General features: G+C 43.1%; 1 protein-coding gene across 1 annotated transcript in view; it reads right to left on the bottom strand.

Moving 5' to 3' along the window:
* The window catches only part of BACE2 (beta-secretase 2), a 52,593-nt gene extending 32,471 nt beyond the window's left edge, over positions 1-20,122 (bottom strand). Inside the window, exon 1 of the mRNA XM_082782299.1 lies at positions 19,700-20,122. Coding sequence (XP_082638425.1) covers positions 19,700-20,014 — 315 coding nt within the window. The 5' untranslated portion in view covers positions 20,015-20,122. The remainder of the gene's footprint in view (positions 1-19,699) is intronic.
* Between the last annotated feature and the right edge of the window lie 288 nt (positions 20,123-20,410).

Below are 20,410 nucleotides of genomic sequence, written 5' to 3' on the forward strand. Positions count from 1 at the left end.
TTGCTCATGGAGGAGGAGGAGGAAGAAGGTTGCCCCTGTTTTACCTAGTAAATAAAATCTGGGACTGAGGACTGTTAAAAAAAAAAAAACAAACAAAAAAAAAAAACAAACAACTAGTAATCAATGGGACTCTCTTTTGAACTGCATGAACTCTGCCATTGGTATTCCCAGCCCTAATCATACAAAAATTTTAAGACTAAACATAAACAAAACCACAACTTCAGTCAAGTTATTTACTTGCCTCACTGCATCTCAGATTTTAGATTAAGTGAAAACAATGCATTAAAATTTATTTTGCAAACAGACATGCTAGACGGACTTCTAGAAAGAAAAGGACATATCCAAGTTCACCTGGCTCCAGGAGCTGAGGCTTTAAAAGAAAGTAAGAACCTGTGAGGCATGACTTGCAAGAAAATCCAAAGTTTGCTTCATACTTTGTTTCACCAAGATTAAAATCTAACATTCTGTCAAACACCTAACAAAGTAAGAACTGTTCTTTTTTATTTTTTTCCCCTCTCTTTTTTTTTCCTCTCTTGGATAGAAATTGTATTAAAAATAAATGACAAAGAGTAGCTACAATGTGTGCATCTATCAGGACCAACAAAAGTTGCCTCCAAGGGGTGCTGCAGGGCTTAAATTAATTAGCATTTCCAAGGCAGTCTGTGATGTTTGAGTAATGGGCACTATACATCAACTGAATAAATAGATATAGGTGTTACCCTAACTTCAGTAGTATGTATGACACTGTACATGGAGGAGGACTGGGGAAATAAAATTAAAAAGAAATAAAATAAAAAAAGCTCAACCGCTAACTATGACTTATATAAAAGATATTTTACCCCCCACACCTTGAATAAAATGTTACTATCACAGAATTCAGAAATCACTGAAGAAAAGGGCAAGTTTACTGCCCACAGAACGGAGCGAATCAACATTTCCAAAAGAAAAGTGGTATCTCTCCCCTCCAAAAAAAAGGGAAAACACAAAGGCAGCTAACCATGCAGGTCCCAGCCCACTCGGCCTTGGCCACGCTCACACGACAGATCGCTATTGAGGCTGACATTCCCGATCTGCATGTTTGTGCATAATGAGACGCAGGCGGCCAGGGCAGACACAGATTTATTGTGGCCCTTACAATAGTGCCAGTGATTAGCAGATCATTTTGGGGTGGGTATAACTGACTGGGTGCTCTTTCTCTGCCTGCCGCCCTTTCGGTCCGAATTTTCTTTAGTGCCTCCACGTCTCATTAAGATCCACTTTCATGTTGTCACTGCCGGAGACTACTTTATTCTGTGCCAGTTCTCTGACAGTTTAACTAGGCTGCTGGGCAGCTTCCAGACCAGCTCTGGTAAGTCACGGGGTGGCAGCTGGAGGCCTCATGGTCCAAGGCTGCCTGCCCTGCCCCGTCTCCAGAGGTCAGCCCTGCCCAGTCCCCTGGAGATGGAGGCGAACATGCAGCACGCTCGCTCCCCAGTCGCTGCACTTCACCACCCGCTCAATGCCAACTGAACACATTGAGCTGGAGAGTGGCCATACTTCTCTGTACCTTCACCTTTCCGTAGCAGGAAGGTACTGATGTTGAGGGAGAGCCAGCAGGGGTGTTTGCATCCTCTTCAACAGCCTCCTGGCAAAGCAGCAGAGAGACCATGAACCAGAGCTCTCCTTGCTGGCAAAGCAGGTCCACTGGATTTATGACAGCCACCTCGAAAGAATCGTGTCACTTACAGCTGATTACTGATTGGCATGTTTTGTCAGAAAGTGTCAGGTGAAGTCAGATTTGGCAAAAGCCAAGATCAGAGAGGCACATCTGAATGAAGCAATGAAGGAGAAATTGTCCAAAGGCTGCTGACTGATCATGTGCTAGTCATAAAAAACGAAAGACTCCTTTCCTTTCACACTGCGAGGCACAAAAGGAAAGCCTACAGTTGGTGGTGGATTTTTTTTTTTTTTGGACATTTCCGAGTTCAATTTCAGATCTACACAGCAGATATAAAAGCCCTTTTTTTTTTTTTTTTCCCCCCAAAGATCACCTTTACCATAGCCGTGTGTGATATATGGAGTAATAATTCATGTCAAGAAGATGGTTGATATTAATAAATCATTAGGAGATGTGGGAGTGTGACCATGGTTGGGACAAGCCCCATGGTTGGTGATAACATCAAGTTCAATTTCAGATCTATACAGCAGATATAAAAGCCCTTTTTTCCCCCAAAGATCACCTTTACCACAGCTGTGGGATGTGAAACCTGCACCTCATACCATACTGGGAGATTATTTTGCTGGATGCATTTCCTGAATAATATGGCTATTAATGAGAGGTTAAAAAAGACTCCTGGGTATAAAGTGACCATGATGGTAACAACCACCTGAGCCATGACAAACTTACAGAAGAAATCTGGCACCCTATCTGTATGCCATTAAGTTGTGCTCAAATCAAAAGCTGTTTACTGAAAGTTGTGAACATGGAAATGCATTGCCAGAGAGGCAGAAGTCTCCTTGGGCCATGCATCTTATATGTTGTTTTTTACTCCAATTGGTGGAGATGCTGAAAAAAATAAAACAGTTGTAATAATTCATTTCATCTGGTAGTCAAATACATTGTCAATACTTCAAGGATCCCTGAAGCTTTCCAGTATTTGATTTAGCATCAGCATCAAATAGCACTTACTGTATACTCTCCTGCTTCAATAATTTAACTTACTACTGTCTTTATTTTTTTTATTCTTTCCACTGCTGAATATTGTTGTATTTTGATACCAGTAAAATTTTTCTATTGATCTATCATCTTTTTTCACTCAACAAAACTTCTTTTGTCTGTGGTTCAGGTACTAGCCCTATCTCTTACCGCAAGTGATGTCGATGCAACGTCATCAACACTAGGAGTCATCTATCCCTACTTTAACTGCATCAGTGAGCAGTAATGTGCAGTTTGCAAAACACACCATGTATTCAGAAAGTGACTTCCTTGTCCTCTAGCAGGGACAAACCTTACCTCTGTTCTGACCTACACTGTACTCAGACTTGGTGAAGTTTCTCTTTCCTGTTTTAGTCTGAGGTCAGAAGTTTTTTGTAATGCTCAGAAAAACATACAAAACCAATCCCACAGGCTGCAAGTGCATAATGCATTTCTTTGAAGCAGCTCCCTGTGTGGCTTAGCATACACAGTCTTTGCCAGGTGTGGAATCCCAGGGCTTGCATGCAGCCCTGTTGCACTGTTGTTTTTGATGTAATTCCCCAGGTAACCCACCCCAAGACAGTGATAATCTTCATCCCCGTTAAAAGAAGGGCCTGTGGAAAAATACACTATAGTTTTTTCGAGTTAATGGGCCTGATTCTTCTAGGTCAAGCAATGAAGACTTATCACTGAACAAAATGAAACAGACTGAAAAAATGCATTTGGATCTTCATCCCTGCTTCAGCTGATGCTTGGGGGAATAAAGAACAGAGTAAGATCTGCAGAGTTAGACCCATAGATATAATAATGAATCTCATTCAGTTGTATGTTTACTCTGGGGCTCAGTCGAAATCTTGATGTTAGGCAATTGACAGCTTCCATCATGCAAGCCAGAAGGTCCAATGAAGCTGGATGTGTAAGAGACCACAATGAAAACTACAAATGAACATGCCTTCCCTGGGATTTTAACTTGCCCGAATGCCCTCCCTTTTTATTCCCCTCTCTCCCTTCCCCAGTAAAGTGCGACCATTTCATGCTAGTAACATTCATATGCCGTTCAAAATCTTGTCCTGCTGTGCTTTCTTGATTTCTCCCACACACACGCTTAAAATAGGGTTTATAGTCCTACTCTGCTTGATCGAGTATGCCACACAGTGAACCATCACAGAGTAAAAATGTGTGTTTTTTTTTTCCACATTTAGAGACTATAAATAGGAAGCATCCCATTACTGGCTCATGTGCTGTTGCCACATATCATGATGGCTTAGCACAAGTCCACACCATCTAAAAACCCCATAACTTGCAACATCTCTTAATTCCCTCTCTTTCTTATTTTGTCCCATACATATTAGACCCTACAGAAAAAAAAAAAAATTGTTAGACAGCGCTTAAAAAAAAAAAAGTGCAAAGAAGAGCTACATTTCTTGTTAGAGATTAGCAGCTAGAAATCATTTGGGTAACAGCTCTTCTTTTTTAAGCTGGTTAATAGATAGGAAAATTAGTTGCCAATTTAAATATTGCCTCATTTAACACAACGATTCCTAATTACATTATCAGCCCATCTGGCAAGAATTGCTTACAACCATCATGCAAAACAGAAAACACTCTAGGAACTATATGCTGTGTTTGCCCACAGTTATGATGTGTTATTATTGGCACAGACTGTCAGTCAGGTTATTTCAGCAATTTGTTTCTACAAATTAATAATGTTATAATATAAAGTGGCTTTTTAAGAAGAGCTACTGTACACTACTTTCAGTGTAATCTGGAATTAGCATTTACAGCCTAATTTTTAGTAAACTAATTCAGAAGACCAAGGTTTAATGCAGATTCTTCATCTCTTCTTTTTAAGATATGGAAATAAAATCTAATTAAAACATGAGTTAGGGGAACCTTTGGAAGCATGTTTAGATGTAGGGGACTGCAAAGTTGCACATAGACTGAAAAATCGTCAGTGACAAAAACACTTCTGCTTGTAGAATTATGTATATTTTGCTGGAGAGGCAAGACTGAAACAAAAAAGGGGTAAGTTTGTCAGTCCATACAAAATACTGGCACACTGCTGCTGAACACTGGAGAAGGGACAAGGTTCTCAGATTTTAGCAGTCTCAAGAACAGTCCCAGGACTGGAACAGCCCAGTCCTTGTTACTCCGCAGTACTTCACAGGATGTGTGTGGTGGGAAGGGACCCCTGGGGGCCACCTGCTCCAAGCTCTGCGCAAGCAGGGCCACCCAGAGCAGGCTGCCCAGGGCCAGGCCCAGGTGGCTTCTGGAGATCCCCAAGAGGAGCCCCCACAGCTCTCTGGGCAGCCTCTGCCAGGGCTCCTCACCTGCACAGCACAGAATTGCTGCCTGCTGCTCAGAGGGAGCCTCCTGGGCTCCACTTTGTGCCCACTGCCTCTTGTCCTAGTGCTGGGCACCACTGAAAAGGGCCTGGCTCCGTCCTCTTTGCTCCCTCCCTTCAGGTATTTATGGACATTGATGAGATCCCCCTAAGCCTTCCCTTCTACAGGCTGAACAGCCCCAGCTCTCTCATCCTCTCCTCACAGGAGATGTGCTCCTGCCTCTTCATCATCTTGGTGACCCTCTGTTGGACTCTCTCCAGCCTGCCTCTCCCTCTGCTACTGGGGAGGCCCAGAACTGGACCCAGTACTCCAGGTGTGGTCTCACCAGTGCTGAGCAGAGGAATCCAGAAAACAACTCTGCTGTCTGACTGACAGCCTGGCCACTGGTGACGTTTGAAAAACACCCCACCCAGAGCCAAGCAACTCCCTACAGCTTGGACTATAACACACTTCACCTTTGAGGAGGAGGAGGAAGCAGGAAGCCCATGTTACACTGGATCTGGGAGGAGAATTTCCACGCGGTGCATTGAGGGGTGTGGGGGGTGTCAAATCACAGGAGACAAATTATTTGCTACCACCCCCCCCCCCCAAGAAATCCTCCTGTTTTCACAAGAAAGGTCTAACTATTCAGATGAGATATGTGAGGCAGTACAAAGAAAAAAAATGGAACAGAGATTAATGATTTTCTAATGCAGTTTGCTAAGCAGGTGGTGCCCACGTTTCACTGCAACATCATGCTTAGGACACCGGAAGGTGATCTATTGCAGCTTGAAATCTTGGCCAAACCAGAAAGTCAAGTGAGTTACTAAAGATTATTCCTTCTCTGGTGATTGCAGGAAGTTTGTCAGAGAAAGTGTAGCACATAAAGTACATTACGTAGTAAACTGGAGAACAAATTGTAAATGGAGGCTCTTCAGGGCTACACTAGATTAAGCCACAAGAGTTTGTTTGGCATTTGCTGTCATTCCCCTCACCATATATTCAGTTTGTGTCAGGACCTATGATTTGGTCCCCTATTTATACTACCCTTACCTTCACTCTCCCCACCAAGCTCCTGAAACTCATCTGTTACGGGGCACTGTCACACTCACATTGGGCTAACAGAAGACAGAGTCTTCTGCCTTCAGTCTTTTCATGGTCTGAACTGAACTGCTGGACTGGGAAAAATACCATTTCTTTTTTTTTCCTCTCTGAAAAGCAATAATCTCTTTCTTAACCAGAAGATGAAAAGTACTATCAGGATTAGCCAATCTTTCCCTGCTTAAGAGCGCTGTGTGTTTCTGTAGCTGACATTTGTATTAAAAACACAAATGCTAAAGATGACTGATTGCTCTGAAGTATCAACTTGCTAAACTAAATTGTGAGTTGAAATATGAGCGTCTGACTCTGGGACTGATGAATAGTCATTTTGAAGAGAAATATTACAAGAAGTGCTTTATATATATTATCATTTTGACAATAAGGGAAGGCTATTATGGTTTAAAGACCTCCCTCCCCTCCCCAAAAGAAAATAAAATTTGGCCAATCAATCCTGGTAAAAAAGCAAAATATCTATTCTTCATTTCTGCGCTCTCCTTTACACCAGTTCTTTCACTTTCCTAAACATTAACATTCTAGCTGCACATGCTGTCTCATGTGGTATCTTATTTTTCAAGCTGAAATTTATTTGCTGTGTCTAGATTCATCATACAACACATCCATCCTATTCATGCTATATGAACATGCTTCGCTGTTGAACATGAGCTATTACTTGTTTATCTTAGAGCTGTGTGAATCGTAGCTATTTTGTCTCACTGCCTTTTCAGAAAAGATTAACCTTTTTTTTCTCTTTTTTTCCCAGATATAAGTCCCTCTCCCATATCACTGACTTGGACACCCAATAGCTGACAAAGTATTTAAGTGTGTGAAGCAACCCGCTCACTCACCTTAAACATTTATGCCTCAACCGAAGGCATGCCCTCTTCCAGACATTGTGTTTTAAGGAAAATCTGGACTAGTTAGAGGAAGTTCATTAATGACAATCATCTAGCAGTCTACAAAAATCTGTAAATAGACATTGGTAGGCTCAGACTAGTTTGCAAGGCTGTGAAGAACTGTGATCGTCTTTTAACATACGTATGATTACACATAAGCTCGTTGTCTCTTCACCAGCCTATTTCTAACTTCTAAAGTGAAGTAGGAGAGAGCTAGCTCTTACTAACAGCAGTAAGACACCAATATGCTCACAAATTTCAGTGAGGAAAAAGTATATTTGTTTCTATATTTATAGTAAGCATGTTTGTGAATTCGAAGATTACTATGTGCTTATGTAAATGGAAGATAGAAGATAAAAAAAAAAACACACCGTGAAAATTAAGAATGAAAGCAGAATACATCAGGTATTTACACATAATTATACACAAAGCCCTGATTAAACCAAAAGCAAGTTTCCACCTGTTAGTAGATGGAAATCCATCAGTTTTCCACTAATTACAATACAGCACTGAGAGACAAGAGAGAGAGGATGAAAACCACTGGAACCAACTCTCCCATCTAACTGCAATGCTCGCAAGGAATCTCAGTGCCCACTCAGCCTTGGTTTAGAGGGATGGACTATGTCTGATCTCTATGCAACATCTGAATTAGAAAGCATCTCATCTAGAGTTCACTCCTCCTTCCCCAATGACCGAAGTAGCTAAGGTGTTGGAGAGACAGCTATTAATTTATAAATCCAACAGCTAAAAAACAAAAACCAAAACAACACACATTAGGAGAAACACCTGCAGCCTCCCTCTACCACCAACCTGAGACTTGGAGATATGCTTGTGAATGCCACAACAGATTTCACAGTCACCCTCTCAACCTGGAGGCTGTTCTTGCTTTGAAACCACCAAACACAGCCAAGGTAGAGAAGACCTCATGGGCAAGGCTTTAAGTTCCTTGGACCAATGGCCACCCAGATGAGATAGCTACTAGTTCATGGAGAGGTGTGCGCTGTAGGTGGACTTGGGGAAAAGGGCAGTTTAAAACTCCCCAGTAAATAGCAGAGCAATAGAGATGGGGGAAGAAGTGCACATCTGTGTTTCACAATACAGGAACACCCGCAAGCCATAAAGGGTTTCACTGTCCCCAGCCAGCTCCTCCTCAGTAAGCCTCTACGCACTTGTACCCACGTGCTTAACCACACTTCATTCCTTAAGTAAAAGAAAACACTGCCAAATACTTTCAGTTGACCTGAAGCTAAACTTTCACTGTAAAACTTACAACCATCTCACTGGAAAAAAAAAAAAAAAAAAATAAATAAAAACACATCCACCTCAAGTGTCTTAAGCTAAGTGTCCTCTATGTCTGTTCTGTTTACCAGTATTTCTTAGGGCATAATTCTTCTAAAAATACAGTACTATGCCAAACAATTTCAGAAGTTTTTTTTTGTTTTTTTTTCTTAATAAACAAACAAACAAAAAAAAAACCAAACAGGAGAAAGGCACTCATCATACTAATATAATATCATACTAATATAATACCTTTCAAAATATGATATCCAAGCAGGGTTTTATGCTCTGTGTTGTTGTTTGTTTGTTTGTTTTTTTAAAGGAAATGAAATCAGTAAACCTACGTTAATGTATTATATGCAGTGAATTAGTATAGTTAGAAGCTGCATACAGCTTAGAATTTCAATTTTCTGAGGCTTTTGCTCTCCAAAATTAGCTTCCAATTTATTTTGTTAGTTCACCCTTTTCTCTTCCTCTATTGTTCATTAGAATCAGAGAAACTGTTGTGTGATAAACCTTGCATTTTTAGTCTTTTTCTACCTAGCTTCAGAAGTCCTACCCTGTGTTAAAAAAAAAAAATCAAAAAAAAAACCTCCAACTGCAGTGTCTGTAAGATTGAAAGAGTTTTGTGCATTTACGCAGAACCACACTACAACAAATAAACTGAAGAAGGCTTGACCCCACTAATCTTATGACCTTCCTCATGCTGTACAAGCTTCTACACTGTGAGTCACTATCCATGTTTACCATGCCAGTGGGAAATGATATAACTAATCAAAGGCCACATTTCAAGCTTCAACAAAGCTTATGAAATCCATTCTTAACACTACAGTGAGTGAGAGGTTAGGAGGTATCTCTATCCTCACAAGTGCTGTTGTATTTTTTTAAATCTCCCTTTTGTCAAATACACCATGGTACCCTTACATTTCAGTGGTGGGCAGTGCTGGCAGAAGCCTCTCAGGAGAGCCTCAGTCTCGCTCCTGTACTTCCTCATCCATTTAAAGGTCTCCCTCACACCAAAGATATGAATCTCAATCACAAATTTAAGTAAAGCCCTGGCTTTCATAGTGCACCAGCGATGTGAAACTAAGCGCCAAAGCTGCTCCCACAATACTTAAGGAGTTTTTGAAGGCAAAGATGAACTTTGAAAAAAGCTACGTTTTGAAGACAGGTAATGAGAAAAAGACATTTGCAGGATAGCAGTGAAAAAAAAAAAAAAAAAGAAAAAAAAAAAAAAAAACAAAACAACAAACCACAGCGTTTTAAGAATGCTGAATGTTTGGCCTGATCTCAAATGCCAGGCCCTTTTCCCTCTCCTCCCCCTGTCAGCTCACTCCTGCAGATACACTACTGTGTTCAGGTTTTTTCCTCCCTGTCAAGATGTTAGCTTTGTAGACGGGTGTTTTCAAGTGAAGGTTTTTCAAAGCCTGGAGAGCTGCAAGGAGGAAAGGTGAAGGAAGGACAATCCTGACATGACACATTGGGCTGAGCTGCTCTCCCCAGGCAGGCTGTCCTCATCCAGGTGCTGTACTCACACTGTAGGGCCGCCACTCATTGTAACATCCTTCCAGTTGCACCTAATGACTCGCTTCAGGAAGATCTAACTTGTATTTTTCAGTGCTCTTCTTAAAACAAGACATTGAATATTTATACAGTATTTTTCATCCATACTCTTAAAACACTGTAACAAAACCAAAGTGGATAAGCATATTTTTTATTGGATTTTCTCTATCTATACACCTCAACAGTGAAAGAAACATTCCAAAAACATGAAAAGCAATGGAAATGACTACATGAGAATGCCCACCTCACTGCTGAAGTGGAGTTTGTGGCTGCGAGAGCAGCCTCTCCCTCCTGGAGGCCAGAAAACCACAGACTAGCTCACAGTCACACATCAGCATTCCTGGATTAGCCAGGATTGTTGGACACAAGGAAGTAAAAACGTCAGCACCTTCCTTGGAAAACCAACTATGCAGCTCCTCATATTTCAAGTCATGACCTCTGCTATAAAAATGCCACAACTTGTACTTCAGGACAGGACTTGCAGCACTGTTACATTTTGATTAACATAGGAGAACTTCTATAGTATTTTACATGGCAGTATAGGGGTGTTTCCACCTAGTGAACAGAAGAGACTGGTCCCTGCATTTATACATCTTCAAACTCCTTTGAACTATCTCATCCCCATGTGCCAGAGCAGCTCCAACCTCCATTCCTCCCTTTCTGCCCCAAAACAGCCACCATCACATACTTCTGCACACCTACTGGGTTGCTGCCATATAGATAGCAAGGGACACGACTGGATCAGCTACTGCAGGAAAGAGGTGAAAGGGAGGGAAGAGATCAGAAAAACCACCAGGTCCAGCTATGTCAAGCACAAGGACTGTAATTTGGCTATTCAGATTGCATTCACTGCTAGAAAAGCTGTGCCACATCTCTGGGGAAAGGTGTTGGGTCAAACAGCTGCCCACTGCTCCGTGCTGTCTTGAGCGACCATGGAAAGGTACACAAGCAGCCCCAGGTCTCCAAGCAGAAGCAAGGTGATGCAACTCCAGTGTTTTAACTTCCCTTGTAATTAATACAGGGAATGCAACAGATGGAAGGCTTCTGCTCCCCATTCCACCTGACCTATTTAGGGTATTACCAAAGAGTACAATTTGATTGCCATCGTTGGCATTTCTTGGAATCATACACTGGTGTTCAAAGGCACACAGAGAAAGCAGCTTTCAAATCCATAACACCGGGAATAGCTACTTGATTGGGAAACAAACAAACAAACAAGCTGCTATGTTGTGTCACAATCATGTGTTTGATTTATTAAAAATAAGTACAATCTTTTTTTTTTTTTATTCATATTTATCCTAACATTTTTACTTAAAAATTGGCAGGGCAAGTTAAAAGGCAGATTTGATTTTCACGTGAAATAAGATATGATTTCTTATTTGCAAAAACAAAACAAAACACCATGCTACTCCCCATGCTCTTGGACTCATTTATTTTTCTCTCTCTTTCTCAAATATGCACACTTTACTCTCTTTACCCTGGCTAATACTGTGGAGGCAGCAGCTCTGGGAAATGAACTGGCTTTGCCTGTGGCTCATACATCATTACAATTGTTAACTAAGTTCCACTATAAAAATCTTTATTACACAGGAGAACACAGAAGCGTGCAAGAACACAGCTTTATTTTCAGATAACAGGTTGAGTTTGTAGGTCAGGAAGTTAAAAGACTTTTTTTTATTCTCGCGGGTTTACAGAGGTTGCTTCATGCAGAGGAGAGATTCCTGGTACTCTTTCCTCCAAATATCAGTCTGTATGTAGAAGTAAACTACCCTCTGCTTCAGCCAGGAGCTAAAAAACACTGTCTGATGATGGTTTCTCAGGATCTGCAGCAGCCCAGGGTTCTAACACTTCACATACTACCTGGAAGGGCTTTCCTAAAGTCTTGCAGCATGCAGTCACACTGCTGCCCACGCTGAAGCTCAGGCCAGTGGAGTTCTAAAAGTCTGGCTATTGGCAATGGCAAACACTGCAGGGCACACCCACCATTAAGAAAGCTTCCAAACCTTAATAAAAATGTGCAGATAATATCACTGGTATTTGGGCACTTGCCGAGACAACTCTGAAACAATAAGGAGAGAGCCAACGAAAGTTAACTTTAGCTGGAACACGTAACATGCGCCAGCATTCATGACTACTGCTGCTGAGAACTTTTACAATTTTTTTTTCATACATTATTTATCTCACCAGTCCAAATGCAAAAATCTGGCATATCGGATTGTGTGAAATGATAGTGCTATTCCCTGAAGGACTTTGCATCTGCGAAGAAATGAGAAGATTATTCTGTGACAGATAAACTGAAGCAGTGTGACTGCATCAGATGTTTTCTTGCTACAGCATTTCTCAGACTTCTTGAAAGTGTGACCACCTTTGGACTCCTCTGTCTCTTATTTGCAACCTGAGAGTCACAGAGAAGAAAAACGAATGAAATAATAAATAAAACTCTCTTTATTCACAGGAAAATATCAGCAGGATTGATGAATCAGTTTCTGACAGGCCTCACACTTCCCTCTCACCTGTGGCAGACATCTACCAGTCAGCACACAGCTTTCCGTATCATGCTCAGGCAGTATGACAACACTGCCTTGAAGCTCCTCCAAACTGGTACAGAGTGCTCTGTCTTGAAAAGATGTTTCAATTATCAATTTCTTAAGCTGCAAACACTGACAGTCAAAGTTTCTGTATTAATGGGCTGATCACAGTGGAATTTTTGAAGTTATGTTTCCAATTAAGTAGAAAACAGTAAGAGGAAAAAAAAAAAAAAAACTCTAAAGATTTTGCAGTCAAAGTTGTAATTTGGAAAACAGATCTGCACTTGAAACTTACACCTTCTTCCCTAATACTATTTAAAATGTCGGGGTGGTGGAGGGAGGTCGGGCGGAGCAGGACCCACCCTTCCATATCAGAGCTTTGTAGGTAACCATTCTAGTACTATAAAAGCCTCAGATGGCCAATCTTCTCCAGCATGCAGACTCCTATGGCAGTGAAGTGAGAAACTGGAAGAGCCTGGGCTGGGGAAAAAATCCCCTCACCTGGCCCTGCTGTGAGGTCTTGCGCAGGCTCCGAGGTGCGGGCCTCCAGGCGGCTCGCATCGGCAGATCCACAGACAAATATCAGAAGGAATCACCTGAGGGAGAGCTGCCAAAATGGTCCAATTGCTTTTCCCCTGTCAAATGGCAGGAGCTGGCCTTTAATGAGAGAAGGCTTATGGTCTGGCCCTCGAGTGCAAAGGTTACTCTTAGCTCCCCAGTTGTCTTTTTTCTTAAACAAACAAACAAACAAAAAAAAAAAAAAGGGAAAAAACCATGCTAGCAGGCAATTTGAGATCCCTAGGAATTGATTCAGGTCTTTAAATAGGAGCTTCCCAAGTGTTCCTGCAGCACTAATACCTTTACTCTTTTAAATTAAAACTGGACAAACATTTTCCCTAAACACATGCAGCCTAGCTTAACAGCAGTTTTTGCTAGTAAGTACAAAAATAAACCAACCATAAAGCTAAATAAAATCAACTAATTTTAGTACACACAAGCTGAGCAAAGACGACAAAAATCCACAAATAATTTACTTTTCACAATTTAAAATTATTAGTAAGCAGTGGTGAGTGGAACAAGGATTGCAGAGTGCAATTACTGTCTTAACAGATTCTCTTCAAAAGAGCCTTTTAATTATGACACATTAATCATATCCCATGAATTCTAATTTTTACTTGTATAAGATTTTTCCAGCTCATTTATTTTCTTCTGATTTGCTTTCCACTGTACCCCACAGACTTCACCTACTCGAGAAGGACTCTTACAAAATAGAAACGAAGATCCACAATATCTTTCCCCTGCTGCAGCCCTGTAAAGCAGTAGTAGTGAGAGGTCCAGCTGGCCATTTTTTTTTGACTGTGATGTAGACATATGCAGAGAAAAGAAGACAGATAGTCAGCTAACATGGTATTTTAAAACTAAGCGAACTCATGTGCAAAATACTGCAAATAAAATCTATTCCAGTCCTGGACTATTTAAGTGCTTTGAAAGGCACTGAGCCAACAGATACAAATTGAAATGTAAAACTTTTTTATTTTAACAGCAGCCTGGTATCTGTAGAACGCGTACACCATTTGCTTCACAAGCTCAGATTTGCATAGTAAAATGAGGCTGAAAAGCAGCAAGATGCATGACAATCCCATCAATGGCAGGAAAAAGCATTTCCTTTTTCTGGGGCAGCTGAATGCTACCTCCTTTACTTTGAAGACAATTTCAAATCCTAATCTGGTCAGAAACAGGAGCAACAAGTTCCTTTACTTATTTACATAAATTATGATTAAATCTATATTTTACAGCAAGTAAGAAATGGGAGAGTGGTGCATTTGATTCATACTGGAGATGCACATGTGCAGGGCTATATAATTGTCTCAGCTTCATCTTTCAAAGGTAGTTGCACTTGACAATGACCAGATTATATTTCAGGTCACTCACTTCACCTACAATAAGTGAGAAAATTCCAAAGATAAAAAAAACGTGGAGACAAAATGTAACAGTTAATGTGTCTGCACAGACTCGAAGTCACAAGTGCACTTCACAAAAAGAAATACCACTACAAAATGTAGTAATTTTTAAATGGGTCTTGCCAAAGACTGTCCCTAGACCTGACTGGCCTCTGGTCAGAGCTTATAAATAAATAAATCCTTTCTTGATAATCCCAAACATATTCCATGTGGGCTTTTGTTCACTGCCTTGTTTTCGTCTCACTCCTACTGTAAATCCCAGCTGATTCACTCCTGCATAGTAGACAACATGGTTATTTGCCCACTGGCTAATGTACCCGTTCCAATTGAACTGATGTTTTTGCCTTGGTAGGGGATCAAATGCATGGAACAGTAAAAGCATGAACCTGCCACCTCTTGCCTCTTCCCTGATCTTCACAACAGACCTTCTGCCACAACCCACCAGGAACCACCAGCATGATTGTTATGACCAGTGACCACAGATAACAGCTTCCAGCATTGCTCTGAAAGTGAGTGACTTAAAAGAAGCAATCTTGTGGGAAACTAGTGGGGCTCTAATCGAACCTACTTGTGCTGGGAGAGGAGCACATCCCGAGGAACAGCCATGATGAGCCTCCTCCCTCCAGTGTCACTGCACATAGACATTGCAGTCCATTACAACCCTCTCAAAAACACACCCAGGCAAAGCCTTGCTACAAAACACTAACTGTACTATACTCATGGTTTGGACTATTTTTATAGTACAGGTTCCACGACTTCCATGCAGGCCCTTTGCAAGGACTGGTATTGTATGAAGAGGGTGCCAGAATGTTGATCTGTAAAGGCAGGGACACTTTTGTCAACCTAAATCTGGTATGTTTGTTTACTTTGTCTTTGGCCAAAAATATATTATGCCTCACCACATTACACCACAGTATTAGTCCTGTCTCCTACAACTTTCAGGTCCTTGTCCTTTTATTTTGCTGGGATCCAACAGCAATCCAAAAACAAACAAACAAACAAAAAAACCCAGACAAGTAAAAAACAATAGCAACAACAAAACTACCCAATTTATCCACAGTACTTATCCAACAGCAGCAACAAACCCTATCCAACTGCATTTCCATAGTATTTCCATTAGAGGGATCTGGAGGGATTTTGAGGCTGCCACCTCAAAATACTCCAATATGCCCCAGTACTTGTCTTTGCTCCTCAAGCCTTCCTCCTTTCAGCTTCTATAAAAAGCTAAAAAAATCAACAGAAAAGGCACATGTAACTATTAAAAACAACAACAACAACAAAAAAAAAGAGAGATAAGAGAGATTTGAGTTGGAGCTTGCGTTCTGTCATTTGAACCTAGATGGATAACATTTTCAAAAATCCTTGTATCTGAAAAGAGGGTAAACTCTTCAACAAAATTGAGACAGTAGAGCTCAGCTTCTCAGAGAATGACACAGCTTCAGAAATCAGGCCCTTACCACCTATTATAGTAAGATCAGTGCAGTGATAAAATTGCAAAAGTAGCTGATTTTTTCCTCACACTATTCATTCCTTACAACTCTCATGAAATAAGAGCTATTAACAATTAAGAAAGAATGGCTGCATGTTCAGAACTTGCTAATGTGCATGTTCATCACCTTCAAAATATCAGGCTATAAATTATAAGAGTCCGTGACACACTTAAGGTGTTTAATACATATCCTTCTTTTCTCTAATAGCTGGAATAAATTGAAGGAAAGGTAACCTCTCACCAATTACATGGAATTGAAGTTTGTGTTTTGCAGCAACTCTCACGTTAACCTGCTAGACCCAAAACTCATGTTAACCTGAGCAAGCTTACAGGAGAGGTTTATGCTCACCCCCTGCACAGAACAAACTGCCATAAAGAACAATAAACAAAACCTCCTCATGCATAGAATGAAAGATTTAAAGTTCAGAAAGGGCTTGTGTGTTCAGAGCATAAATCAGATCCTGTTGTGGTTTCAGTACCCACTAACCAAAGCACACCTAGAGGACTCTGAGCTCTCAGAAGGTGCATGCTGAGCCTCCCTTTGCAATGATGTTGCACTTACAGTATTTACATGATTTCACCAAATGTGCAGTTTGGAAATACAATGAGACAGGCAGGTTTACCTCTGCTTCATATAATCAAGACTAACATAAGTGGCAAGATGAGACAACAGTAGGTTCTTTGCTAAGATATAATGCTGTCCAGATGGACTTCAGGAAAGCTGTGAAGAACACAGGGTGCCTTAGGAGTTTGACTATTCCATTTGTCAAAAGTTTGTAAGAGAAGCAAAATTAATATGAACAGAACTGTGGTGAAGAAAGTGGAAAAAACCCTAGATGATCTTTGATTCTGTTCCTCACAGGGTTTCTCAGGGCAGGCAAAACAGTAAAAGATAGAGCAAAGGTATTCCATCAGATTATTTAAAGAAATAAAAAGTAAGAGCCATGCACACAGTTCATATTGGACCCTTGCCACCTCATATTTAAATCTGGCATTGGAGAAAGCACACCAATGCAGACAGGTGTAAAGCATGTAATCCATCAGAAGTAGGACACAATACATCCTTGAAGAAAGAGACAAATACATCACACTCTTCAATACAATACAAAACTTTTTCCTTTTTCAGCTTTCACATAATTCCTAAGTAGAGCTGTATGTGAATTAATAAGAATTAGCTGGGGAGAATTAGTGACAGCTGACACTGATCTGGTAGCTAGTCTGGAGATCTATTGTTAGGATACTGTATCGTAAAACTGGAAATGGTCAGAAATAGTTTGGCTGCAAACACTTTGCAAAACTGGACTGACTGCACTCAAATTTCGTCCCTTGGAAAAAAAGAAAATCTGACTTCACACAACTACTCTGTTTTTATATTGGCAGAACAATTATTTCAGAACTGCCATTGTGAAGCTCAGCTCTGTACTGTGTTTATCTGCTGTATGACAAACCAGCATTGGAATGAAAGCCAAATTGCATGTCTTAAATGACCTGAAAAGAGAAGTTCTTTCATAGTAGCTTCCTTCCAAGAGCAGAAATTAAAAAAGGGAAATTTTCCTGCAAATACAATTGAGCAGTAATACAAGTTCAGCAGTGCTAAAGTCCCCTGTGAAACAAATGTTTATCCCCATACCGGCACAGCAGGCTTTCAGCACTAAATGCACGCTTGCAAAGTTACCAGGCACCAGCAGTCCTGTAACCACAACATTAAATCTTGTGCCTTTTTTCACCACCCGCTATTTGGTCTCGGTCCACTGCTGCCTTGCTTGCATTCGCTCACCCCCTTGTCAAGGCGCTGTGCGGAGCAGTAGCTCTGCTCCCCACCTTTCTGCTCCAGTTTCTCCATAACTCTTCCTCACTGGCAGGATTTCTTTTCCCCCAAGGTGAAGTGTCAGGGCAGCAGTGCCCTGTACATGGGCTCAGTGGTCCTGGGAGGGAACTGGGTGAAAAAGAGTCAGTCTGGGGAAGAGTCCCATGCTGGAGGGCTGTAGGGGAGAAGGGAGGTGTCCAAGCATCACCGTACACCGCAGCTTCTGATGGGTGACGAAGTCAGAATGGGAGGAACATTTAACAAGAAACATCCCTTTCCTACCTGATCATGCCCCACTCTGACTTCAGTGACTGCTTGCTCAAGGAGTTTAACGTGATCCCAGCACTTGGCAGGGCCAAGATATTTGCTTTTAGTGCGAGGACTGTGAAGGACGCAAGTGGAACCAGCCTGTAGCAGCTTTGCAGCTTTATGCTATTTGTTGTAGAGCAGAAAAGCAGCAAGTGCATTTGTGGTCTTAAAGTATTCCAGTTTCAGGCAGGAAAGAAGATAACAAATTCTTACCCAAAGCAGCTAATAAATTTTAACACCGCTCTACTGAGTTGCTACGCACTGGGGTCTGACTTTTTGGAAACCCAAATGCATTTATAATCTTACTTGCTTACATTTACAACCTTGGTGGGCCTCGTCCTGTGAATAAAACTTTGTACATGCTAACCACCAGTAGCAATCTTTTAAATAATTAATTTTGAAAGAACTCAGAACTTAGTTCGAAATAGTAAAAGCTTTGCAGCTGGATTCAGAGCTGTTTTTCAGATGTAAAACCAGAGAGGCAAGTTTAACTGAAACCTCACATCACATGTAATGCAAGCAATACTAGCTGTTAAGTGAAGTCTCAAGGTGCACTGAGGGCAGACATCCAGTTACATTATCAAGTGCCTGTCATATTTTTCCTTTTCCATTTCTTTCACTTTCAAAATCCCTGTAGACGTGTAAGGAGATGACATCCTTTACTTTCACTATTTCTTCCTAAAATTATTTTTTAATCTAAGACAGACTGAATTGCATTATTAGCCCAATCAAACCTGATATCTGGATTCTGGCAGAAACCAATATTGAATGTTCCCCTGAGTAATGAAGACCACACGATGCCACACTAACAGAGCTCACCACACACGCAGCCTGTAACACGGAGGGAAAGATTATTTCCCAGCCTCTGTGGCTATCAGGCCACGCTTTGATACATTGGACGGGGTCGGCTCCTGCTTAACTACATGTATTGATCGTACAACAACGCAACCCTGTTTAAATACAGGTGTTGAGCCTGATGGCACGGAGCAACAATCTGACCAACCCTCTTACGTCCAGGTGTAAAAAAAAAAAAAAAAAAAAAAAAAAAAAAAAAGTAAGGATCCCACAGAATCGCAAACATTTAACAGCCGCACGCTCCCCGTTGGCTAGGCGTTTCGGCATTCCTTAGCTCTTTGCCAGCAGCCCGGGAAGAAGAAAGGAGAAATCTTCTGTGCAGGGCCAAGGCCGGGGCTCGGCCTGCGAGAAGAAGGGAGGCGAAAAGCCCCGAGGGCCGGCAGGAAACGAGCTGGGCTCAGCTGAGCAGCCGAGCAGCCGTCTCGGCCGCCCCGTGACTCGGCGGGGGAGGCTCGGGGAAACTTCTCATCCCCCCTCCCAGGGCTGGCGCTGCCTACCCGCTGCTCAGCTCCAGCGGAGGATTTGGAGCGATTCTCGCCGGGGGAGGGCACTGCGAGCACATCCCCCCCCCTCCCCGGAGCGCCCAGACGCGGCTTTAACAGAAAATAGAAACACACCCGCGCGGATGGGTTACTCTAAGCTGCGATCGCGACGCTTTGCAATGGGGGGCCGGGGTCTCCGTCCTAAGCGGGGGGTCCCCATCCTTCGGGGGGGGCGGGGTCCAGTCCTAAGAGGGGGTCCCCCCTGGGCTCGGCAGCAGAAGTTGCGTCCCGCCCGGCACGGCACAGCGAGAGAAAGTTGCGTTTGGGCAGGAACGGGGGAGGGCGGCAGAACCCAGCTGCTGAGATGCGACCCCCCAAAAATATCCTCCCCCCTTCCAGAATATCCTCTCCCCTCTCTCCCCGGCCCACTCTTACCGCCTGCGGCGGGCTCCCCAGGAGCATCTCCAGGTAGTACCCGCGGCCGGAGTCCCCCTGCAGGTTGTCCACCATGGCCAAAAAGTTGATGCTGCCCCCGGGCTCCGAAGCCAAGGCCAAGCCCCCCGGCTCTGCCGGGGCATCCCGCTGCCGGCCCCCGCCGCTCCCCGGCCGCAGCGGCACCGGGGCGGGCGGCGACCCCCGGGGGGCGGCCGGCTGGGACACGCGGAGCGGCAGCGAGAAGAAAGCCCGGCACAACCCCGCGGCGCCGGCCAGCAGCAGCAGGAGGCTGGGGGCGACCGGCGGCGCCCCCATCCCGGAGGCACGTCCCGGCTGCTGCGGGGCTCGGCAGGGAGGCAGCGGTCGCCTGGTGCCGGGCTGGAGCAGCCAGCGAGAAGAGAAGGAGGAGGAGGAGAAGGAGGAAGGCGGGAGCGGCTTCCCCACGCCCCGGCTCCATCTCCCCCCTCCCCTAGGCGCCGAGCTCCTCCTCGCCTTCCTCCCGGCCGGGGAAGTTGTGCTGCTCGCTCAGGCAGCCCGGCCTCCGCCGGAGGGGAGGCGGAGGCTGAGAAACTTGGAGGCTCGGCCCCGGGGCGGAAAGTTTCCGAGAGCCCCGGGGGGATGGCGGAGGATCCGTGCCCCCCGGGGATCCGCGCTGTGGGGTGGCGGTGTCCGTGTGTCCATGTGTCCGTGTGGGAATTCATCTCCTGAATC

Source organism: Aythya marila (assembly GCF_965140915.1).
Source record: "Aythya marila genome assembly, chromosome: 1".
Lineage (NCBI taxonomy): Eukaryota > Metazoa > Chordata > Aves > Anseriformes > Anatidae > Aythya > Aythya marila.